General features: G+C 40.5%; 1 protein-coding gene across 6 annotated transcripts in view; it reads left to right on the forward strand.

Moving 5' to 3' along the window:
* Positions 1-25,389, forward strand: part of PPP6R1 (protein phosphatase 6 regulatory subunit 1) — a 50,960-nt gene that overhangs the window by 22,284 nt on the left and 3,287 nt on the right. For 5 of the 6 annotated variants that reach the window (XM_088142720.1, XM_088142718.1, XM_088142715.1 and 2 more), the window contains 18 exons: positions 173-238; positions 449-561; positions 2,439-2,552; positions 3,125-3,290; positions 3,938-4,090; positions 5,555-5,698; positions 6,145-6,209; positions 6,686-6,801; positions 7,817-7,902; positions 8,551-8,640; positions 9,650-9,744; positions 12,867-12,924; positions 14,005-14,153; positions 16,212-16,357; positions 18,208-18,379; positions 19,203-19,276; positions 22,037-22,133; positions 24,168-24,287. In XM_088142720.1, the coding sequence (XP_087998846.1) occupies positions 173-238; positions 449-561; positions 2,439-2,552; positions 3,125-3,290; positions 3,938-4,090; positions 5,555-5,698; positions 6,145-6,209; positions 6,686-6,801; positions 7,817-7,902; positions 8,551-8,640; positions 9,650-9,744; positions 12,867-12,924; positions 14,005-14,153; positions 16,212-16,357; positions 18,208-18,379; positions 19,203-19,276; positions 22,037-22,133; positions 24,168-24,287 (2,024 nt within the window). Of the gene's footprint in view, positions 1-172; positions 239-448; positions 562-2,438; positions 2,553-3,124; positions 3,291-3,937; positions 4,091-5,554; positions 5,699-6,144; positions 6,210-6,685; positions 6,802-7,816; positions 7,903-8,550; positions 8,641-9,649; positions 9,745-12,866; positions 12,925-14,004; positions 14,154-16,211; positions 16,358-18,207; positions 18,380-19,202; positions 19,277-22,036; positions 22,134-24,167; positions 24,292-25,389 lie in introns of those variants that run through there. The other variant, XM_088142717.1, reaches the window with a different exon arrangement.

The raw sequence follows: 25,389 nt of genomic DNA on the forward strand, positions 1-25,389 counted from the left end.
TGGTAGAATTTTTGGGAAAACAGAGGGAACAAGTCTGAAGAGTGAAGCTTCATTGGAACTGTATGTATGCACATGTGTGCTTGTGCCCCTGAATAGGTTTCAATGAATAAGTGGGGGTAGAACTGAAACATCTTTCTTTAGTCTCACCATTCTTTGTTTTCATAATCCAAAGTGGCTTAATGAAGAGAAAATTGTGCAGAGGCTCATTGGGATGATCCACCCTTCAAAAGATGACAATGTAAGTAGCAATTACAACCATAGAAATACTTGTTTGTATACGAGATGGGGGCAATGTTGGTCATGCCATAGGATTGCTTTCTATTGGCTGATAACAGTAGGTGGAAAGTGAAACATGCAATTGCTTCAGTGTAGTTTTGGTATATTGAGGCGCTGTTCCAACCGGGAGAGATCTTTATGAAGCTTCTTTTTTCTTCTCTCCTCTTCCCAGCAACATTCCAATGCTTCACAGTCTTTGTGTGACATTATCCGGCTGAGCCGTGAACAGATGATCCAAATCCAGGATAGTCCTGAGCCGGACCAGTTACTGGCCACGCTTGAGAAGTGAGTGCTAAGCACCGGCAGCAGGGAACAAAAGAGGCACCATTGCCCTTAGGTTAGAAATAAGTGTCACTCTCTAAAGCTGAAATGAATTTGAAAAAGGAAATGCCTGTTTATCAAAATTCACCTCATTTTTAACATGACTGCTATTTCAGTTATAAGTGAAAGAGGGAGCCTATATATTGGTGGTGTGTATCCTTTTTTGAGTTCAAGGCTACATCGGGGCTAAGCAATCTGTTTTTGCTTTTCATTGGGGTGCCAGGCTGCAATCCCCAAATTGGACAGATTCTAGACAACTAAATTTGATTTAATTTAATACAGTACTATTCCATTAAATGTAGTTAATATGATTGCCTCCCCTCTATTTAATATCTTCCCCCTTCTGTCACATTAATACTTTCAGTTTATTGGCTGGAGGGGCTCTGGGAATTGCACACAAGGCTTTAAAGAACCACATGTTGTATATTCAGGCTTTGAACTAACCAAAACAGTGCAATACCGTTGTATTTGTCAAGTGAAAACTGAGTGGTATTGCTTAAATCAGCCAAAACATAGGTTCTTAATGAAAAGCTCCCAGCTTTGTTTTTTGACTCTACATACTGTGCCTTCCTCCATTGGTGTTAAGATGCCTCCTTCTTGGTCTTAGACTAACCGATCCTTGCAGCTGGCCTTCTTTGGCTGTTAATATTAGAAATCTCTAATTAGGTTCCTGGTTTGTTTAATATAGTTTAAAAACACTCTTCACTTTCCAAGACAATGAGGCAAGCTGAATAGAACAATATCAAATGTTAACAAAAGGGAGAAATGGTCAAAATTACATAAAACAGTCAGATGTAGCCAGTTTAATTAAATACTCAAGTTTTTAAAATAGTAAAAGCTAAGGAAATGGATTTTGTAGTTGGTCTGGTGGCAAAAAGAAGAGAATGGTACTGATTGGATTTCCATCAGAAAGGTATTTTCATAATTGTGACATCGCAATTTTGTCACATAATATACTGAGAAGTTACTTGAAGAAGCTCCCCACCCCCCTGCAATTAAAGCATGGCTTGGAATTAAACAATAGCTCCTTCAGAGTCATTTTGCAATTATACAGGGCTTGTAGGGCTGAATGACCCAAAAATTCTTTGTTTCATATCTCTTAGCAAAAAAGCAGTGTCTGGAACATTACGGAGCTGGAGTGCACAGCCTTTTTCAAGTTGAGGGTCATATATGGTCTTTTACTGGCCACATTCCAAAGAGGGGATGAGGCTAGACTATGGAAATGGATGAGGCCAGGACAAGAGCTAGATTTAATTTAAAATAACTAATTTTAGCAAATTATGGTCAGTTAATTGGATGCATTCCCCTGTATTTAAAAATGTCAATTTAGTGGCAAGATACAGTATAGCTTTAGCTAGAGGGCAGGAGTGCAAAGTTCTGCTTTCTAAGCCTTTCTAAGAGCATGTCTGGGGGGCAGTAGAGGGAGATGAGTATCAATTACCAAGAGCATCATTTGGCAGGATCATTGGGCCTTTTTTCCATGAGATTTTTCCTTTGCTCACCAAATATAAAGGATCTGCACAGAGCATTGTTTCAGAATTTTGGAGCTCAGAAGAGTTTGAAGGCCCTAGCCTTAAGTGTGGAAGTTCATGTTGCTACATGGTTCAGAGTCAAGACCAAGGATTACCACTTGAATAGTACCGAAGGGTGCTCTCTCTTAAGCTTCCTCTATTTTTTGGTCAATTCCTGAGTAAAAATCTCATTGTTGTTGCTTTTTTTATTCTCCCTCTTTTTATGTTGTATATGCATGTTATTGTATATGCAAGGGTGAAAAGTAAAATAGAAGGGTCTACGGTCATGTGACAGTTTAGTAAAAACAATTTCCATTCCCCCGCATCCAGACAGGAGACAATTGAGCAGTTGCTAAGCAATATGCTGGATGGAGAACAGAGCGAATCTGTCATAGTCAATGGGATCCAGGTCTTGTTGACCCTGCTGGAACCACGAAGACCCAGGTATGCAGAAAAGGAGGCCAGAGGGCAAAATATTTCTTACATTCAGAGGAGCAATGTAGAGCCAAAGGGTTTAGCAGAATTGTATGACATATTCCTCAACAAATTTATATAATTTGTAGCAGTATTACATCCTGGTGGCCATGTTTTCCATTTTAAAAATTACTATTGCTAGTATCTGATGATTACTATCAGCAGAATCAGAAATCCTCAGGCAGTACCTTGTGAAGGCTATAGTAACTGGAATAGGGCTGTGCAAGCAATCAGGACTTTAGAAACTGTTGCCCAGCACTTTGTTTCTCTGCCGTGCAAACAGTTTCTTGTTCCTAACATCCATATCTCCCACCATATAAGTTAGGGCTTTTGCTGTTCCAGTTTTTCTCCTCCAAAGTGACTCCTCAAACAGATAGAACTATTCTGAAGGAAAAGAAACACACTTAAAAGCAGTGCAGAATAGCTCCCTTGGTGCATTTGATTTGCATAATTTATTCAAAGAGTTTGAATTTCCTTAGCAAGAAATGTGGATATTGAGGATGTGTCCTTTTGATGTGTGCATCCTTTGATCTTCCTTGCAGGACCGAGCTGGGTGGCATAGGGGGCTTTTATTGCAATCTGGAGGGACAGATGGAGATGACTGGTCCCAACTGTGAAGTGGCTTCCAGCCAAGCCAGTTTGGGCACTCTGCATGCCATCAAACAGCGTCTCAGGGAGCTTCACCGGCTGCTCCTCGATCCGCCAAAGGTTAGTGTAAGTGCATGCACACGTGTGTGCGCAGGCATGACTAGAGTACAATTGAAACAGCAGGGAAGGAGTTAGCAGTACCTATGGCATTTTAAGTATTACAGAATTTTGGTTGTAAGATTCCCCTGTCTCCTTCATGGGATCCTCGATGCCATGCCATAGAAAAGGACCACACAGTCCAAGCGTTGGGGAGTTTAGTTATGGATGTATCTCAAGGCATTTGAGAATAGCTCCTTGAGAATAAATAATTAGTAAGTTTAGCATCTGCTGAACTTACCATATGCAAAGAACATATGGCTAACCAATGGAAAATGCTGGAAATGAATTTTGTATTTTTGTTTATCTTGCTATGTCCTAAGGTAGAGTTATTCGTTTGGTGATAGAAATGAATTATATTGGAAGTTAGTAGTGGATCCGGAATTTTTTAAAGGTGGGGCAGCAGGATTTTTAAATCGTGCAAGGCTTAAGCCCTCTATTTTGTATCTTAACTGCCCCTGCCTACCTCTTCAAAAGAAAAATTTTGGCCTCACCCACTCAAGTATTGCTTTAGGCATTGCAAATGGAACACTAGGGGTTGGGGGGCTACATGTGGGATTGCTATCCTTGCTTTAAAAAAAAAGATTGGTGTACTTCTTTTCCTCTAACAGAAAGAGGCCCTGCAGACTACCTGGGGGATCCTGGACCCTCCTTTAGGAAACACTCGTCTGCATGTAGTGAAGCTGCTGGCCAGCTCACTGGGCACAAACAACACAGTACTGCGGGATGAGATCATTGAACTTGGGGCCCTTGACACTATGTTGGTGAGTATCTATACTGCATCTGTTCGCTGTGATTGCTGTCTGATCTGTGGGTGAACTACTTGGCTGCCTCTTAAAAGCTACAGCACTGTAATATCTATAAGTAGTTTGCTGCAGTATTCCTTTGTGAGCAGGAGACAAAAGGCAAGGATATGTAACATTTTACAGCTCAAGGACCACACTTGGCTTGTGAGTGACATTTAAGGGCCACATACAGAAAAGTGAGCCAGCCCAGGATCAATACAGGTAGTCCTCGCTTACCAACCACTTGTTCAGCAACTGCTGGAAGTTACAACAGTGCTGAAAAACAAGAGTTATGACTGGTCCTCGAAGCTATAGCTGTTGCAGCATCCAAAGTCCAAAGAAACAAACTTAACGTTGTTTAAGATTTGCATCCATTGATGTTCCGTTACCAGATATTTCTGCTCTTTATTCCATAAATCATAAATGCCAGTAAGTTCAACTTTGGGTCATCTTGTAACATGGGTTCTATTGAGAACCCATGTTACAAGATGACCTGCCCCAGTGACTTTACATAGATATTAAACAGGAGAGGGAAAAGTTTTTAACTGTCAGGCAACCAGAAAGCAGGGCCTCTGGCCAAACACCCTGTCCACTTCCTCAAGAATGGCAGACTCAAAATCTTCTAGGTAACCAAGTCAACCTGTGCCTCAGTTACCTCAATAGGGCCTACACAGCCAGAGTCCAACTCTGAACAATTTTATCCATCACTTGGCAGAAAAAAATCATCAGATGTTCATCTGATCTTTCCATTGCACTCTGATGTACCTTTGGGGGGAATTCTGTGGGCCACATCCAAAGCTTGAGAAAGCAGAGGTTGTGCACTGCTTGCTTGGGCAACTTTTGTGCCAAAAAAAAAAAAGTGAACAACAATTAGTTGATAGGTAATGTCCAATTAATTTTTAAAAAGTAAATGCAAACTCAAAAATTGTACTTATAAGGAAACTATTAGAAAAATTCTAGGACTCTCATCTGATTTTTAAAAACTGCACAGCTCTTTTATCAGCTGATCTGGTGTATAAGGCAAAATAGTTATAAAGAAGACTTAGGGTTGCTACTTGTTGTTGCATCCCTACTCTGAGAAAAAGCATATGCCTTTTTTTTTCTTTTGCAGAATGGCTTTTTCTAATGTGGCATTTTCCATCTGCAACATTTATATAATTTGTTTTAAAATTAGTTAATCCAATTTATATGGCCGCCCATCTGTCCACAAAACTGGGAGGCGAACAGACAAAAACAGAGAATTACATTAAAATAAAAATAAACTAAAACTGCATTATGTCTCAGTAAAAACACAAACCACTGGACACACACACTCATTGCCAGAGCTACCAAGCTAACACCCTGCCTGAGGGAAAATCTGGTGCTATGGTAACTGGGGGCATCGGTTGAAAGGCATAAAATAAAGATCTGCTATTCTATGCACTCTTTGTCTCTCACTGCCAGGACCTCTACTTCAAGTACACATACAACAACTTCTTGCATGCCCAGGTGGAAGCCTGCCTTAGCAACATTTTTGGTCCCCTTGTTGGAGATGAAACGATAGAGAACCACTCAGAGCCCCACCCAGAGAATCCGGTCATCCAACATGTAAGTTGTGTGGGTTGCCTGTGGTTTCAGGATCCTTCCATATCATTGATGAAAGGAGCAATACCCTGCTTTGGTTTTCAATTCTGACATTTGAAAACTGAAAAGAGGTGAACTGAAGGGACTCTGAAATGAACCATATAAGTATAAAGGGAGTGAGACAAGTTTGAAATAACAAGAGGAGGGGTAGATGCCTGCCTTATTAACAAGTTGGAGGAAGCATCCAAGGAAGGAGTTAATAGCTGGTCTCAGGAGTCTTCCTTTTTGTCTTTTGGCAGAAACCATCACCGCCACTCTTGGCTTAAACTTCTGCTTTCAACTGATGAGCACTGGAAACTTTTAAAAATAGCCATATAAACCATTCTAATTCCTTACTGAGGTGTGAGCATTGGTGTTCATGCAATTAGCAGGTATTCTCTCAATGATCTCTGCTTTTCTCCTCCTCATAGTTGCTGCAGAAATGTCGCTTAATCCAAAGAATTTTATCTGCCTGGGAGGAGAATGAGCAGTCTCAGTAAGTATTTATGGGGGAAGTTTGGGTGGCCTGGTTAGATATTTCTCCTCTCTCCCTCCTCTTCCTTAGAAAGAGTCCTGAGGAGTTTTTCCATATCTTGATGCTTCTCTGCTCCTTCCCTCATGCTTCAGGTCCCTGTTGCTTAGTCTCTTCTACTCATGGTTTTCATTGAGGTATTTACTGGCTTCTTTTGTTTCTTCACAAACAGTTTCATTTATTGTTCTCTAGATAGAGCTGAGCTACACATTCCAGCATCTTTCAAATTGGCCATGTTGGCTGGAGTTGCTGGGCATTGAAGTATTATTGGAAATCCTTTTCTCTTCCCTGCATGCAGACCAATTGGAATAGCTTCAACTCATGAGCTCCATACAAGCACTAAAATCTCCTTTCCTCTTGTCATTTGCCTATTTTTTTTCTAACCTATGCAAGTCATACCCACAGCAACCACCAGCCTCCGTTCCCTCTGTCTTCTACAGATTGGATGGCGGAAGACGCAAGGGCTATATGGGGCACCTCACCCGGATTGCCAATGCCTTAGCTCAAGGTTCTGAGAAGTGGCCTCACTCAATTCTCATCAAGCAGCTCTTAAAAGGTAATGCAAGGGGCAGCTTCAGAGGGGTGAAGACTATGTTTCTTGCTCAGGATTGGCTAAAATAACTTTTTAGCTGCTGACTTTCACTCTTTTTGGAAACATAGGAATTCAGTTCCTTGCCTTTTAGGTGGGAAAAATATGGGTTCCCATTGAAGTTTTGAGATGTCTGGCATAGGAGTAAGATCTGCTGTTAAGGGAGGATATTTTCAGCAGAGGTAGAGATAGCAATAGCTGTTTTTTTAGGCCAAAATATGAGGAATATTCTGATTATGTAGTTTTACATCTTGAAAGGCTAGATTAAATTACTGAATGTATGTAATTCTGCAGTTGTCCTGTGTGTTTATATGTGTGTAGTTTTGAGGTTGGGGAAATTGCTTTTAGTCTTGTTAAGGGATTGAGAAAGAGGATTTGACCCCCCCAAAAAGTGCAAATTTAGAGGAGAGATGTGCATTAATTATCCCAAATCAACTTTTCTCAACTTCATATGTAGGACTACAACTCCTAGAATCCCCAGGATAGTGGGCTTAATTAATAATAGCTTTGCATAATTTGACTTGCTGTGAACTTGCAAAGTGGTGCACATTTATTTATTAACTGAGGCTAGAGTTAAGCACCTAAATTCAAGTCTATACTTCCTTTTAGCCAAAAAACCTTACACTGTGTAGCCAAAATACCTGCTGACTGCAGGTGGCTGGCTTTACACAAAAGATGACTTTTTGATTTTGGCTTGGTGTGCTGCATGAAGTAAGGCACAAAGGCTTTGTCAATAAATCAAGGTTAAAATATGATTTTATGAGAGGACCTGGCTGTCTTCCTCAGACAAGGAAAAAGTTACCTCAGTAAAAAAGAATACTGAATTCTTCGGGGCTATCTGGCTCCTAGTTAACACGGACGGCCATTTCTTCTGACACCTGAGTGCTGTTGCATCCTATGGACTAGGTCATTCCTCAGCCTATCCTTTTGCCTTCTCCTTTCATTCCCCAGTCTTAGATTTCCTACATTTTCTGCTTTTCAGAGTTGCCTGAAGAAGAGCAAGAACAATGGGAAAAATTTGTCTCGGGGCCTTTGTCAGAAACCAATAAGAAGAACACTGTGGATCTAGTGAGTTTTCCTTTTTTTTTTTTTTATGCTTGCTATTGTGTTCTAGACTTGGTTCTTTATAAAATGTGTGGCAGAGTCATGAAAACCATCCTGTCAGAGATTGGAATCTATCTTCCTTCTCTTCATTGAGGGAAGCATTTCCTAGGAATTTCACGCTCCACGTGCTTTATCTCTAATCTCTAATTATGTCACAAGTTTTAGAGGGAGATTCCTCTGGATGGCTCAGCTTGGCTAGTGATCTTGGGGAATTTACAAGTGAATCCTGTATTGTTATTTCTAAGAATGCATTATCTTTCCTATATAGCTTATAGGGATAATGATTTAAGTCAGCTGCAGGTGCCACAGCTTCAGCCCTGGGTTCCTGGTGTCTTTGTCATACTGTCCCTTTCAAAGTAGCCCATGGTGATTGAGAACCTAGAACCCAGGTGTCAATAGCACAGCAAGCCAGGGGTGAGGAGCATCATTTAGAAGACAGGAGCTTGTTCAGCTAGTCTGAGGACCTGAGTCTCTGCTGAGAATTCAATACTTAGAGAGTTTGAGCTTCTGTTAAGGTTCGTCTTGGGGGCTGGGCAGATAATCTTTGCTTTATATTTCACTAGTCTTTCTGTCAGAAGGGATCTTGCAACAAATTATTCTTTTCTTCTTCAGGTTAACATGCACAATCTCCACTCATCAAGTGATGATGATGAGAATGATCTCAAGGAGTTCAGCTTCCCTCAGGAGGCTGTCCTACAGCAGGCAAGTGGCCTTGTCCATTCCTATCAGGAGTCATTTGTACCCCATACTCCTATCACCTGTCTACCATGTGCTTGTTTATTTAAGAACCAAGAGCAATATTTTTAGCTCTGTGTGGGCTTGGTGCCTAAAAATGTATTGCTTGCTCCAAAAATTCTTCTAGTCATTTCCCACTCCCCCTTTCTTTCCCTCTACAGACACATGCTGTAATTAAGTAAATAATCACCACATCAGTAACACCATTTTTTTAACCTGAGAGGTCAAGACTCCTTGGGGGTCTAGATCCTATATTTTGGTATGTTCCTTTCTGGCTAGCAGCCATGCAAAATTCCTGATCCCTGTGACAAATAGCCTCTCCTCTTTCAGAGGAACGTTCCGTCTGTGTCATGAATGTAGAATGCTTACGTAAGCAGCAGTGCCCACCTTGGAGAGGGCAGTATGTGTTCCAGAGGAAAGATTCTGGAAGAGATATTTATCCTGCCCCCTATATTTCTCAGCATAATCGTCACCCCTATTTGGAGGCAATGGATGTATAATCTTGGTATTCTGTTCTTAAATTTATGTGATTGTATATGATCAGATTCTGGGCATGTATAAAAACATAATAAACCATACAATAAAATATTTTAAAACCAACTCCCAAGTAAAATAACCCCCCCAAATGCATATAAAACTATACAAAAGAAACAGCAGTGGCCCAGTCATCATCCTGTTGTCACTTTTATTATCTTTCTAGTCTTTATATCTTGTACTCAGAATCAGATAGATGTTACTTGGAATGAGCCCAAGCCAGATGTTTTCTGTTAAGATCTGTTGGGAAGCACATGGATTTATTCAGACAAAAGAATTTCTGTACTTTGTTAGACTCATCAGACCTAATAATAATCTGTTTTGGCATGCAAGTGAGATGGGCAGCTGTATAAATTTAATAAATAAAAAAATCCTCACACTACTATCCCCTTTTGAGCTGTTTATTATTCATCTTTATTTTCTATTATTACTCTTTTTATAGGCCTTCGTAGGTTACCAAATGCAACAGATGACTTCATTCATTGACCACTTTGGTTTTCATGACGAAGAATTTGGCGAGCAGGAAGAGAATGTCAAGTTAGTGATGTGTTCACATTCTCCCTTGCCTTTCTCCATGCCATGTTTCTGTGCCTTTTTTAACGTGCTCTTTATTTGCTGGCTGAGAATTGCCTTGCCTCCTATGAGGACAATAGCATGGCATAGCTGATTTTTGTATACTCTGGAAAGGAAGCATGCTTTTAAGCAAGGTCCAGAAGCAAGACTAAGGGCTTTTAAAGCCCCACGTATTAAATTATGTTCCTTTGGTGTGGGTATGCAAAGGGACATCTGCCTTCCACTGGTCTTAATCTCTGCTGATGTTTAGCTTCCTATAAATCAGTTGTAAATTCATTTGTAAGAATTAGATTATTCACTGCCTTTCCATACATTTCAGAAGCATTTGATTTGCATGTGCTTGTGCCTGGCAGTTTATCGTGAAACTACAAGGATGCACAGTAGGAAAGAGATTTGGTCCTTGGTCCCAGTAAATAACCCATTGGAGATGTTAGATTAGCAATCCTCATCTGGGTCCTCCTGATATTTTGACCTATAACTAGGTCCCCAGTCTTTTCAGACTTGTGGATGTAGTTTTAAGACTATGTTGTGGACGCTACCACAAAGCAATTGCTGGGGAGGAGTTATCCCTTTTGCAAAATGGCTACATGGAATCATAATTACTTACAAAGTATAGATTTAAGTTATGGGGTCAATTTGTGACCCAGATGCATTCATGGAGATAGTGGATGTTCAAGACTGGCACTTTGCTTTGTAACATTTTTTTTAATTAAATGGATTCTTTAAAATTCTTTTTAAAAGTCTGACAAAGCAAAGAGCTTGCTATATGCCAAGGAAGATGCCTTTCTTAGGACCTGTATCCCAAATGGCATGCTGGAGACCCTAGGGCCTATAATTTCATTCTGGTTAAGGATGATAGCAGTCAGATAAAAATACCTGGGAAACTTGGGGAAGGCTAGCTAGGTGTCCATCCCACATCAGTGAGACCTATAAGTTAGTATTGCTTGGCTTCTCTTGAGAAAGTGGGAGGACCCAGATGATACAAGTGGTGATGCTTCCATCTTTGTTTAGAGCCAGGACTTTATTTTTATTTCCTGAAATATCTGTGTTTCTTGACCTCTCTGAAAAAGGGAGTATGTTTTATAAGAACATAAAAGGAACTCTATTTGATCAGATCAAAGACTTTCCTAGTCCAGCATCCTATGGCCAGATAATTGCTTTGAGGAAGGCCAAAGCAGGCAGAAGGGTTTCCTGTAAAATACTGGAAGCCAGGATGATTTGATTCTTGGAAATCAGATTTTATTGAATTACAGCTCCCATCCCAAGAGACTCTGGCTCCTAGCTTGCTTTGCTCAGCTTGCTAAACTACAGAGTCTTGCCTGGAAAAGAGGAGGGTGTCTTGAATTCCCAAGTCTTGTTAGCAACTAAATATTTAATGTTCTTAGCAAAGATTGTTCAGTAGTTCCTATTTTGCCAGTCTGTTTCGTTGAGGCAGCTTCAGCATGATATTTGTCCTTGGTGGCCAAAGTGTTGAAAGAGGGGGAGCTGCTGGCCTTCCTGGCAGGCACCACATCCGGTCCCCAGGCAGTTTTCCTTTGTTTCTCTAAGCCTCCCAATTTCATGTGTCTGCCTCTCTTTCTTTCTCTCCTTTTTTTTTTCTCTTTTTCTGCCTATGTGGCCTGCAGCGCTCACTTCCAACAGTTGAAAAGGTAATGCCTAATGCGCTGCTCTTCTTTTTTTAAATACAGAGATGAGGCCATCAGCATATCCACGTCCTTCCCATCTCTCCATACCTGCAGTGCCTCATACAGATATGATACAAATGCAAAGATTTCATCTAGGGAGATAAGGGTTTATGAAAGCTCAGAAGTATTTTACACAGATCCCCACTGAGCTCCATCCTTGCGGTATATTAAGATGTGGCACTGCCTTCTGCTTCTTGCGAAATAAAATTAACTGAAACAGCGTAACAATGCAGCAGTGGTTGGTGGGTGACTTGGGAAGCCGGTTCAGGTGCTTGTCAGACAAGACAGCACATGGTTTGAGCTCTGCAGCTACTTTTCTTTGGGCTTGTGTATGAATCTATTCTGCAGCATTTATTGAACAGCTTCCCATTTGATGGCAGGTGGCCGCACTAAGCTAACCTTGGCTACTCTCAGTAAGCTGGGCAGGGTCAGACCTGGTTAGATGAGAGGCCACAAGCAAATTCCAGAATTTAGACTAGACTGCAAAGTAAAAAAGAGTTCCCAGAAGAATGTAGTGGCAAACCATAACTATATTGTTGTCAAGAAAAATACTTAAATGTATCCATAAAGTCACAATTAGATCAGCTCAACTCAAAGGAGACTTCACCTTTACTTCTTTACTTTATTAAAATATTTCTTAATAGAAATAATAGCCTTCACAAGTCAATGCACAGTTCTAAAATAAAGCTGATACAGTAAATTCTTTTTTAATTTATATACTTCTAAAATAAAGAATGAAAATTGAGCCAGTGCGTGGCAGTTGGTAAACACAGATTGAAGTACATTTGTTTAGTATTGAAAGTTTCATTTAAAAAAGCAAAACTAAAGGCGATAGGTCTGTAAATGTGTGGCCCACATGAAAAAGGTACTGCCAGTTTAGGTTCGTTGCAGGAAAACAGATAATAAGGTAAACAGGTAAGAGTTATGAAACATCTGTTCTGAAAAAGAGATGATGGTGACGCGTGTGAGAACTAAGACTCCTGCATAGGAGGAGATAGTGAATCCTGATATGGGGAGTAGTGTTAGGTTTGTTAAATAGCTGAAAGAATCCATATAGCAGAAATGTGGCTAAGATGAAACCACAGACTAAAAACTATCATTTCTCCATTAACTTAATTGTTTTAGTGACCTTGGACAAGATGCCTTGGCTCATGTCTGCATTATGGAGATACTACTAATTCATGCAGAGTTGTATGTGAAGTGTTTTCAACTCTCCCTACTTTGGAAATGTGAATTTTACACAGAGCTTAAGAAAAAGAGAGGGGATAAATTCCCAATTCAGCACAGTATATGAACCCTTCTTCCACCCATTTTTTCCCAAACTAGGCTTGTGCTATGTTCCTATCTAAGAATGCAATCCTGATTTCTGGTCTTCACCATAGTCTCCTTTCTTTGTTTCAGTGCTCCCTTTGACAAGACTGCCAACATCACCTTCTCACTGAATGCAGACGATGACAGTGTAAGTGTCACTCCTTGACCCACCTCACAGGGTGGTTGTTGTGGGGAAAATAGGAGGCAGGCGTATTAGGTATGTTTGCCACTTTGAGTTGACCAAATAAAAAAAGGCAGGATAAAAATATACAGATAGTCCTCCTTAACGACCCTAATTAGTACCGGGATTTCAGTCACTAAGCGAAGCGGTTGTTAGGCGAAACATCAAGTGACCATGCCACTTAGCCACAGTAGTCCTGGTTGCAGTTGTTAGGCAAGGACCTCACACTTCTACCCTGCATGAACTGCCAGCTCTGTCCCACTGCCTCCTCCACAGCTGGGCCTGGCGAGTTCCCTTCACCAGATGAGACTCCACTGCCCTGCTGTGCTTACCTCCATTTTGATCCCCTCTACCAACCTATCTTCCTCCCATCTCTGTCCTTTTGGCCACCTTCCACTCCTCTGCCATCTCCTACCCCTGCTGCCCCCAGTTGACCTTCACTGTCTTCTTCCTCCCGCTGCTGGCTCGGGATCCAGGCACTGGGTGCGGGCATGGTCTCAGAACACATCTGGTGAGTGCAACAGGGCAGTGGAGCCTCGTCTGCAGAAGGGAGCTCACCAGGCCCAGCCAGAGAAAAGACACCAGGATAGAGGAGGCAGGGTGGCGGTGCAGGCAGCAGCTCCCCAGACAAAGGTGGTGGCTGTCGGTGCTGTGCAAGGCCTCGCCAGCAGCAGGAGGAAGAAGATGGTGAAAGTCAGCTGGGGGCAGCAGGGGTAAGCGGCGGCAGGGTGCAGGGTGGCCAAAAGGGCAGAGATTGGGGGTGGGAGGCAAGTGGGAGAGTTGAAGTGCATGCTGTGGTTGTAAATGTGGGCTGGTTGCCAAGCACCCTAATTTTGATTCAATGATCATAGGGGTGCTGCAATGGCTGTACCTTTGAGGACTGGTCACAGCTACCATTCAGCACCGTCATAACTTCGAACAGTCGCTTAACAAATGGTCTTTAAGTGAGGACTACCTGTAATAACAACAAAAACAACAACTGTATCTACCATCATTTCTGAATTTGGTCACTGCTCTGATCTGTCTCTACTCTCCACTTTCCTACAGCCCAACTCCAACCTTTTTGACATCTGCTACAAGGAGCGAATTCAACAGTTTGACGATGACGAAGAGGCTGATGGCTCTGATGGGGAGGACATCTGGCAGGAGAAGGAGAGGACTATCACTTCGGGTACCACACAGTCTATGGCAGTCAGGTAGGGGAGAATCCATTGCATTAGCTTCTTGAGGGTTCCATCAGCACATTTGATTTCTCTTGCTTTTATTCCCCCCCTCCCCTTCTCTTTTCTTATACGCATATCTTGTGGTAAATAATTCACGTTTTTATTTTCAGAGGGTTATAATTACACTTGGTTAAATCTTCTTTCTTCTTTCTGTCTGAAGCTAGCTCATGTTTCTCCTATTTTTCTCCTACATGAAATACATATGCCTTGGTGGTTTTTGTCCTGTCATTCCACTGCCTTTGCCTGCACGTATCTCATTCTGTGAATATGTTGTGTCTCTTTAGGTCAATCTTTTCAGCAGTCTCTGGTTTGACTAGGCTGGGTGGCAAATTATGCAAAGTGAACTCAAACAAAGATAGAGAACACTAGATCAGAATAGTCTGTTAAGATAGAAATTTTAGACTTGCTGGGAAGAAGTAACCGTTCTTTCATTCTGGGGATGTTGAGGGCACATGTGGGCAGGCTCCTTGACAGTCTTCCCCAAGAGTTTTCCTTTTTACAGGGATGTTCCTCCCATTCCTTCTCCCTGTCTCCCTTAGCTGGTCAGGCAGAGGAAAAACTTTCCTCATCGTGTGTAGCAGTAAACTGCAGGTCATATTTAGACTTTCTGTCAGCCCCCAAGCCCAAAGAACACTACTCAGGTCCTGTCACATTCTTGTGTGCAGGGGCCTTGTCAGCTGCCCTCTTCTGCAAAATGGGAATGAGCAAATAAAGCTAGACTGGATGGCTTGAATAGTGTTTAGCATAGCTTAAAGTACTTAATAATGCATAACACTATTCTTAGTAGTCATGAAATCGAAGCTGGTGATGATTCAGTGTGCAGTATCAGCTTCTCTGTTCAAGGTCCAGACTTTTAGCTCTTATTTCTCCCCATTCAAAAAAAAAAAAGACATTCGGTTTTTGAAGCCTTTTTTTTCTTCCCAAGCATGTCTAATCTGATAAATACTTGTTGCTCCCTATTTTCAAATGGATTTTTTGTCACTGAATAAGAAACCATTTAATTATCTAAAACTCTTGTTTCATCTCTCTTCTTGTCCTTTAGCTTTCTCCTACACTGGATAATATTTCCTCTCTTGCCACATGCCTTATCCTTTCAAACGCAATAATCTTTTGGGGCCACTCTTTGCTATTATCCACAAATACGTGATGGATGGCTCCAGAATTTCTTCTTGTTGCTGTTTTTTTGAATTTTGTCAGTTAATCCTTTAAACCTTCTGTAACAATCTGAAACTGTTACTTCTTTGTATTAGATTATTCTTCTTTTCAGTTAGCTGTAGCAGAGACATGCAACTTTTTTATATCTAGGGAAAGCACTTTCATTTTCAGAAACAATTTGGGCTCCAAGGGTCATAAGATTGTAATTGATAATGTGGTGATGCTATCAGACAGGCAGGGCTGAACTGCTTACCCATTTGGGGGTAGTTTAGTGGGCTGTAGAAGAGGAAATGGGTACATTATACTTTGCACAGGCTTAATGCACTCATTTTGCCCCTTACTTTAGCCAAAAAACTTGTGCCAGCAAAAGCTTTGGCCACTGAATTTCAACAGAATGTGAGCCAGTTTGATCACCACTAAGCTCTAGAGAAAAGATGGATCCTTTGTCATAGCAATGGCTGTTTTTTTTATTCTTTATTCCTCATTCCATATGGAGTAATAATACTTTTCTGCTACTACTTAAACAGTTTCTGAAGGCAACTGGATTGTTTCTTGCAGGTTCCAGATTCAGTACCTGGGGTCTTTAGGTACCAGGTATAGAGAGTCCTATGCCTGCAGTGAGTTAGAAGATAAAATACTGAGTTAGATGGACCAATATTTTGACTCTATGGCTATATTTATACATTGCAGTAAGCCATGATTTGTTGAGCAAACCTTAGCAGACTGGCTCACATATATTAAGCCTACACCAACCCAAACACGTTATATGGTGATGTGCAGCTGCAGGAAGAGGAGTCCACTGGAGTTGGGCTGGTTATGGGCAAGTGTGGAATAATGGCATTTTCTTCTCTTTTCTCTCCCCACCCCCTTTTACAGAAGACTTGGTAGCACAGATAGTGAAGATAGTGAAGACTCAGAGGGTGAAGGAGGTGAGGAGGAAGATCCTGGTGGGGGAGACGGAGAGGGCATCCACGTCAGCAATGGCTGTGGCGAACAAACAGAAGCGGAAAGAACATTAGGAGGTCAGAACTCAGAGAGTTGGGTTGTTGGGGTTCATTTATAAGTGGTGAAACAGAGGCAAGCTGCTGTTTGGGCATTCTTTAATAGTGGGAAGTAAGTTCCTCTAGAAAGTCATGTAAGATTCTTCCTGGTGTTGCTGCCACCAGCAGATCTTTCCTGATTTGAAACTTTTCTGTTTATTTTGGTAATGAGACTTAGTGGAACATGGGGAAAATCTAAATAAATAAATGGTGCAATGTGTAGAAACAAGAATGAAATAACATTTATCCCCTTTAAAAAGGAATTCTGAAATAAGCATTACTCTGTATTGAATAAAGTAACACACTCGTCATTAATAAACAGTGTTTCAGCTTGGATTTAGGTTTAGAAATATTTTTTGCCAGATAATTTTATAGACGATACTCAGTTTTGATTTTTTGAATATTCATTAAGATCACTTTTGCTGAAAGTTACAATTTTATGTTATTTTCAAGGATTATTCTCCTAGCCAAACTAGCTACAATATAACAATTTCAGGTGATTCTTCTGTCAATAGCTCTGGCCTTCTTTGGCTGAAGATACTGTTCTTTAAGCCATACTCTCTGGGGCATATACTTGGACAAGGACACAGAGCTTCATCTCACATGTTCTTCTACCCAAATCTGCTGATTTGTGGTCTTCTAGTTAAATCCTTAGAACAGTAGCCCTCTCCATTTTATCTGCCCCTTCCTCGGGAATGTAGCTTAACTCTGGTTTAAAATTCTTGGAGTGAAAGTTCCAAGTTTACCCAGTTTTCACAGCCACCTGCTTATTGACTATAAAATACTCTGATACAAAGGAGGGACAACTGAATCTAATACCACTGGACTGGAAGAGAAATGACAATGGTACAATGAAGGGAAAATTATAAGTTTCCTTGCAAAAGTACCACAATGAGGCCACCATAGTATATTGTCAAATCACCCAATTTATGAACTTTTTCCCCCCAAGATGATGTTAACTTCAGCTCCCAGCATCCTCGCCTTTGGTCATGCTTTCTAGGGTTGCTAGGAATTGACATTTAGCAACAACAGGAGAGCCACCTATCCTCACCCTTATTTATTTCATGGCCACATGGGAAACAATTTTCTTGAAATTAAAAGTCTTTGGGCAGAAAAATAATTGGCTCTTTTCTTTAGTTGGGAAAAACTGATCCGGGTTAGTTCTGATCATTTTTTTCTCAGTCTCTGGACTTTATTGGTATAACTGAAGAAAGAATAATAACCTAAGAAAATGCTAAATATGGAGCTTTCCCCCCCCCCCCACACTGCACCAAGATTTTATTTATACCAAGATCTTGCTGAATAGCCTAATTTGTTAAGTTATTTGCACAGAATGGTGTATCTTGGAACTCTTCTTTTGAAATATGCCTTCAGTTTTTGGCATCTTGTGAGTTAATGAACCAAAAAAAGTACAGAAATTCATGGTTATTGGGATCAAGACAAAACTTGGATTTTAGAACAACTTTGGTTTGATTTGGGGTTTCGTCCTAACCTGTATCCATACACTTTGACTTACATTTAATCAGTTGAGGAAGTCTTCAGTCTCATTGTGCCAAAGATAAATCAGCAATTGTGTTGGAGTTACACCCAGCTTTCACCAACCAGGTGCTCTCCAGATGTGTTGAGACTACAAGTCCCAGTAGTCATAGTCACTTCTGAATACTGAAGAAATACTGAGAAATGTCATCCCAGCACATCTGGTGAGCAATAGATTGGGGAAAGCTGTTATAACTTACAGTTACAGGAACATGAATTATAACAGAGCTGTTTATCTCCTGTGGTAAGTTCTAGCACCAGAGAGATATCTCTTATGCAAATGTGGTCTTCCCTAGATCCTAGCTGGGCAGACAGTCCTGATTTGTCCTCAATGTCTACGGTACCCTCACAACCTGTGGCAGCTGATACAGGAGCAGGAGTGTGGGACCAACCTAACTCAGGTGCCTCCTGCTCTGGCAAAGATGAGAATTGGGCCTCCTTTACAGAACCCACTGTACAGCAGGAGAGGTAAGGCTTTGGAATGCTTAAATGCTTAAATATTTAGTCTCTTGAGGGGCTGAAGAGAACAACAATTAGACTACTTGGGGTCATGTCTTTCAGGGACTGGGGCTTTCAGATCCTTTTGTGTGCGTGTGTTAGGAGCATAGTGGAAGTTAAGAGGCAAAATGGATAAATGGACTAGCGGGGTCCAGAAGGCGGGCTTTCTCTGCTGTAGCCCCCGCCCTTTGGAATATTTTGCCCCCAGAGGTGAGATTGGCCCCCTCACTCCTGGCCTTCCGGAGGGATTTAAAGACCTGGCTCTGCCATCTGGCCTGGGGTGGGGAGGGAAGACATCAAGTGTGGGTTGACTAGCCCCTTAAAGGCCTGGCGTTTGCTGTTCTGGACCATCGGCCTCCTGGACTCTTTCCTTCTTTTTTAGTAATTGTGTGTATAGGTTTTTAATTGTATATTTATTTATTGTTTTTAACGAGTTGTGAACCACCCAGAGTCCCCCACTGGGGGGAGATAGGCGGGGATAAATTTAATAAATAAATAAATAAATAAAATCTTACAGGTGCTTAATTATACCATTTTGTATTTGGTTCCCCCCCCCCACACACACACACTCCACACACTCACACTGTAGTTGCACTGCTGGAAAACACTGTTTTTCCATCAGATTTCCATTCATCAGAGTTTACTTATTCCTGTTAGTTGGTTTCCAGGGCAAACAGAGTCAAAAATGATGAGCAGAGGAGCTTGGAGGAGAAATAACAAAATCAGTGGCTCACACTGGAGCCTACCGGGAGCCTTTGTCATTGTTATCATTGTTATTTTTTTGTTTTGATAGTTCTTCCAAAGTGCTCAGAGACCCAGCCATCCTCTCTCAGGAAGTGGCACAAAATAATGGATCCCAAGTAGAAGGTGAGCATCACTGATTCTTCAGAAACTGCTTTATTGTGTCCAAAATAAATAGCTGATTTATTCATACAAGACTATGTTAGGGAAAAACACTAGTGAAAAGTACATACTGGGACAAAAATGAGTGTATTAGGAGAAAGGCATATAAAGGACATATGAATTTTCAGTACAGGGATGAATATAAAGGCTGGTGTTTAAGTGGCCAGAGCTAACAATCTCAGGAGAATAAGAATCTGAGCAAAGCCAACAGTGATATTCACTCAACCTATCATATTGCTTTTCTACAGATCAGCAGTGTGCAGTATTTTTTTATCCTTCTGTCAGCAGAGTTGGAAAACACAATAAAAAAAAATAAAAGTGGTAGAGAAATGCTCAGGAAAATACAGCATTTGAAAGTTTTAGTTTATAAAAAATTGTGACCAAGGAAAGTATGCTAAAGGTGTATTGAGAAAGTTGATATCATCTTCCATAATACTAAGACTATGGGATCATCCAATGAAACTTAATGTTGGGAAGATCTGAACAGATATTAACCAATATTATTATGTTCTTCACATACACCATAATGAAACTATGGAATTTGCTATCACAAACGTAGCTTTAGTTGGCAGTTTAGACTGCTATGGGGTATAAAGTCCCCAACAGTTACTAGTTATAATATACCTGCACCATCAGATACTAGTTGCCTTTCCATATTAGTTGCAATGAAAGATGAGAATGTATAGAGAGTAAGGAAGATGAACTTGACAGAAATATGCAGGAACTGTTACCTAGGCAAAAGGGACTGAAACATTTTTTTAAGTCCAGAACAACAAGATAATATTCAGAAGTGGCTCAGGAGATGCCTCCCTAATTCACTCAAGTACAACAAGAGGGGGTGTACAGCACAATCAGACTTGCAAGATTCTGTTGTTATAGCCAATCTCAATAAGAGTAGTTTTAGCCTACCTGTAGCATTGATTTTTCTGGTCTGATCTGCCTAGTGGGGCTGACAGAGGGTGCTGTTCTACAGTGGCTTGCTTGTGGGCTTCCAGTTGGCAGCTGTGAAAACTGAATATTGGATTAAATAGTCCAATTCACCACAACTCTGTGTGTTCTAATGAAAATTGCACATGTAATTTCTGGTTGATGCAGAAATTAGTATAATGCAAATATTATAGAAACTGAACCAGATTTGTTCAGTCCAAGACTCGGTAGGTTAGATGCAATGTCTAGTATAAAATGTCTCCTCTAATTTCCCATTCTGTTGATAAAAAATATTGCCAGCCTTAGTGGTTGCATAATGTCTGGCTGATGCTGCCAAATGCTGAATGGAATCCTTGCTTCCTGGCAATGGCACAGTTGCTATGAAGCAGCCTATCACAGGAGTGTTTTTTCTGTCAAGGGCCGGACCCAAAAACATGGGGCCTGTTTCTCCCTCTTTCTTCTTTGCCGTCTCCATCCTTCCATCCCAGCAGCTACCACAGGAGGGCTATCTCGCTCTTGCCAATAGTCTCACTTCCCTAAGTCCATCTCAGTTTTTCCATTCTTCCTTTTTCTTTCACATACAGACCTACATATTTACATTCTCCATCCATGTCAGGTGTCTGTTCCCTCTAAAATTGTTCTTCACAAATGGCTAAAAGGGAGCAGCAGCATGCCACATCAAAATAAAACCTGTTCAGCAAAAGAGGAACGGTGTTTGGAAGTAATGGACCCATTTTGTAGAGACTCCTAGGACCATGTGAGAGCTTTGATTTAGAGGTTGTTAGCCTGCCTCCCTTTGGGAGTCTGTGGGTAGATTTCAGGGGTCCATGAACTTAGGTGTGTGTGTGTGTGGGGGGAATACAATTTTATTTTCACTAGCCTCTAACTGAAACTTAGCCTTATTGAATGAAAAGTTAAGTTTCAGTTAGAGGCTAGTGAAAATAAAATTGCATTTTATATATATAGTCAGCCAAGCAATTTATGGTTTCTAGATTCCAAAAATGCATGCTAACTTCAAAGGGGTCCATGGCACAAAAAGGTTAGGAATCCCCAATTTAGAAGGAGAACATGCTTTGTATGTTCTGTGACTTTTTTATTTTTCTTTCCTGCATACAAGGGGTCCAAACTTACTGCTATACTTTGCTCCTGAGAAGCCCAGAATGGCAATAGCTAGTTAAGCTGTAAGAACAACATGCCTATCCTGTGGAATACAGTTAGTTCTGTATCTGGGTGGGGAGTTCAGCCTACTTTGTCTAAGTCCATCATTTTGATCCTTACACAGAGCATGTATTGCCTGCCTCTCCCACCTCTCCCCCTTACCTCTTGTCCTGCATCTTTTGATGATCAGCTCCCACATAATTCACAAGCATGTCCAAGAGAAGTCTCCTGCCATGTGTTCCTGAAAGCTTTCTTGAATCTCCAGCCTGCAGTCCATTCACCTGTGATTATTCCAAGTTTGGATAATCTCTGACTCCCCCCATGTTGCTGGGCTACCATTCAGCATCCACAGTCTTTATAGGCAGTAATTGGAACCCAGCAGCTTTGGAAGAGCCACCGGTTCCCCATTCCTGGGCTAATCCATAAGTATAGGGAAGGAAGCAAGTGGGAGTGGGGCAGACAGTTTACTGTATCCTTAAAACCTCAGAAATAGTAACACTGTGGAAATGAAGGTTTGGGATAGATGGTAGCTGAGCAAGGCTTGGCTTTCCCTCCAGAGTTGTCATCTTCCTCTATACAGGACATGTGCATCCCACCCTATATCTAGTTCTGATTTGTTGTTTTTTTGTCCCTTTATAGCAGTCTCTAGTGTTCCACAGGATCCTCCTACCCCAGACACAGGCCCTCCAGAAGGGGGAAACCCACCAAACTCCTCTATCGTGATAACAGTAGCCAGGTAAGATTGTGAAATGTGATCTGTGACTCTACTGACTCTGTGTTCTTCTGAAGGATTGTTAAAGGATGAATGTCAAGTCTTCAAGCTGAGTATATGCACTAGCAATAATGACAGCTCCTTCCAATAAGGCCAGATACATAAGAAGAGGGCCCAGCTAGATGGCAGCATCTAGCTAACCTTGGTTTGATCTCAAAAAGCTAAGCAGAGTCACACCTGATTAGTACTTGGAACCAGCAGGAAATCCTAGAAAGTAGGTTAAATTGAGAAGTTGAAAAAGGAGGAAAAAATGGCAGACTGAAGATGGCTCCAAGAAAAGCAGAGCTGATGACTGTGGCGGAATGAAGAGCTGGTGAATTGACCAGCTCTTTGAAACCTCTCTGGACAAGGAGAGGACTTGAGACTTGAGCCCACAAATACTCCACACGGCTGCTCCTTGACTGCAAGATAGCAGTCTCCGGCAGGTTTAGAGCTCTGGGAGACAAGGGAATAACCATCTCACTCAAACTGCAGTTGGCGCCTTTGAAAGGACACTGTGTATATTTCCTTTTCTAATCACTTTCAGAAATTGCTTGTTAACTGCTTTTCAGCTATTAGAAACCTTTGGATTGACAAGTTTGGCAGTACGGGTGAGTTTCCTTCAGTCCTTAGCGGAAGAAAGTTTTAACTACAAGTTTAAGAACTTTATTTTATTTTATTTGGAATAAACAGCAAAAGGATAATTAAAACTTTGATTTTAGAAAGTTACAAATGGACTAAGGGTTCAGATAAATTTGAAATAAAAGAATCCTTCCCAGGGGAAAATGCTTTTCTTTTGATTTTTTAAAAAACATAATAAGATTTTAAAAATTGGACACTAGAGGGAACTAAAGATTACCATTAAAGGAGAAGAACACATGAACTCAACTCACAATTACAGAATGAAGCAAAATATTCTAACATTGGATATATTGAAGAATATTTTTAAAACATGGAATCAGAAGTTAATAGTGTCAATAGAGACATCTGCCTCTATGGAGAGACTATCTAAAAGATGTTATGAAAGAGGAACAAGTTTTACCTGGCAAGATTGAAACTGAATTAGAAGTGGATTTACAAATGACAGGCTATAAGAATGACATGGAAAAAAATGTTGCACTGGGCATGCAAAAGAAACCAACTGATGTTTTAATAATTAAAAGGGATATACAAACAATAAACCAAGAGAGTGAACTGAATAATTTTCCTATACTGGATGTACAAAAGAGGCTTGTTAAAATTTTGAAAAATCTCATGAGAAGGGACAAAGAAAAAATGAAAAGAAATCAAGTTCTACAACACTATTTGAATGGACTAAAGATTAAGATTGTTAGAAGTAAAGGGAGAGAATATAAAATTGGTTTATTTGATCAAGGTTAAAATAGATATGTTATCTCTGGTAACCCTTAATGGACATTTGCTGACACCAGGACTGAAATGATGATACTATATGGATTTATTTATAGATAAGAGATAGGATATGGGAAGAAGAGAACATTTGTTGTATTTTAAGAGGAGGTGATAAGTTACTAAAATTGTTTATACTTTTTGCGATGAAGGTGGGAGGTCACTTCTTTATATACTTTTTATTAATAAAAATTTTTATTAATAAAATTATTATAAAAAAGGAAAAAAACATCTCAAAAAATGCAGTTACTGTTGTCAAGAAAACTACATGGATATGTCCATAAATTCACCAGGAGCTGAGGTCAACACAAAGATGTTTTTATCTTATATAAAACCTTATCCTTGGTTGCACTAGCAAGCCTCACATATCTGGAGTGCTTCAGCTTGAGAGAGACTGATTAAAAAAAATTTAAAAATGTGAAATTGCAGCCATTAAGACTGAAATAAGAAAAAAGAATTGCCTCTTTTATATGGGGTGCCTTGTCCACAGCTGTGATTTGCTGTACTGTTTTTCTATAATCATTGTTTGAAACCATGAACTTAATTTAAGAGTAATCCATGTCACAGCGCTGAGATAGTCTTTCTTTCCCTGCCTTCCCCCACCTTCAACAGCACAGTAGAACTTCCCCCATCTACCTCTGATTCCACCCAGCCACTTCAGGGGACAACAGAGACTCCACAACCTGAGCACAGCAACCCACAGATAGAGCAACAGCAGCAACCGGCAGCCAGGTAAAATTTTGGAGGGGGGGTTAGTAAGTAAGAGAAGCAGGATTTGACTGTTGTAACATGGCTATCTCGGATTATTCATTAGGAGGCAGCAAGAGTGTAGGTTAGATGGTAGTTGGAAACAGGCTATCAGGTAGGGATTTCTGGAAGTCTTTAATCACAGAATACTGTAGTGTGGGATTTTCCCACAAACTATCTTTTTCCTGTCTCTTCCCCCTAATCCTGCAGTTTTTATTTTCTTCCACTGCTTTTAAGGCTTCAAAAAAAAAAAAAGCCACAATAATTGTTCTGAATCCAATTGAAATTCTACCTAGTTTAGTGCTTGGTTTTCCAGCAGTTAGCAGGTGATGAGCAGAAAGCTAATCCTGTGGCACGTCCTATAACCAGCAAGTTCTGTTACATCAGAACAGAGGTTTTCCACCTGAAATATTCATTGCAAAATACTTCTCAGATTAGCGAATGGGTAAAGAAATTAAAAAATACAAAAGGTTGTTGGAAGCTCGTAGTATTGTATTCCCGAGCGCTTATGGAGGTAATGTAATCAAACTGGGGAATGCAAAACTAGAATAATTAGAGAAAGCAGTACCCAACTTAATGATGTCACAATGAGTTGTAGAATCACTTACGTAAGCGGAACGTAGGAGTCTCGAATCTGACAGTTCTGCTGAACTATGAAAATAGGATTTTCTCAGCAGTAGAACCTCTTTTATATAAGTGCAACCAATGATTATTGTTTTGACAACTATAAAGCTATAGCCTTATAAAAGAATGCATACAAAAGTATTGTTCAGTACCAACATAAGCATGCAAATTTTGAAAAAAAGACCAATATATAAGAAGAGTCCTTACTATTAGTCTGAAAGATGATGTCTAGTATCATCTCATAGTGACATTCCCAACTTTTTTTCTTCTGGAGATTGTGTCATTGCTACTTGGTCAGAAAGAAATTCAGTCTTAAAAAGATTTCTTGGAGGAAGATAAACAGATGTGATCACATTTTTATATAATTAAGACAGGTAATTTTTAGTGGCATTAAAACTAGTAACTTCCATTTTGCTTTTAAAAGCCACCTGTGCCAGTGACTCAGTGCTTTTCTTTCTCTCTT

The sequence above is a fragment of the Python bivittatus genome, unplaced genomic scaffold (assembly GCF_059951505.1).
Source record: "Python bivittatus isolate LINGU-HERP-01145 unplaced genomic scaffold, Pbiv_v1 ctg000440_np1212, whole genome shotgun sequence".
Taxonomy (NCBI): domain Eukaryota; kingdom Metazoa; phylum Chordata; class Lepidosauria; order Squamata; family Pythonidae; genus Python; species Python bivittatus.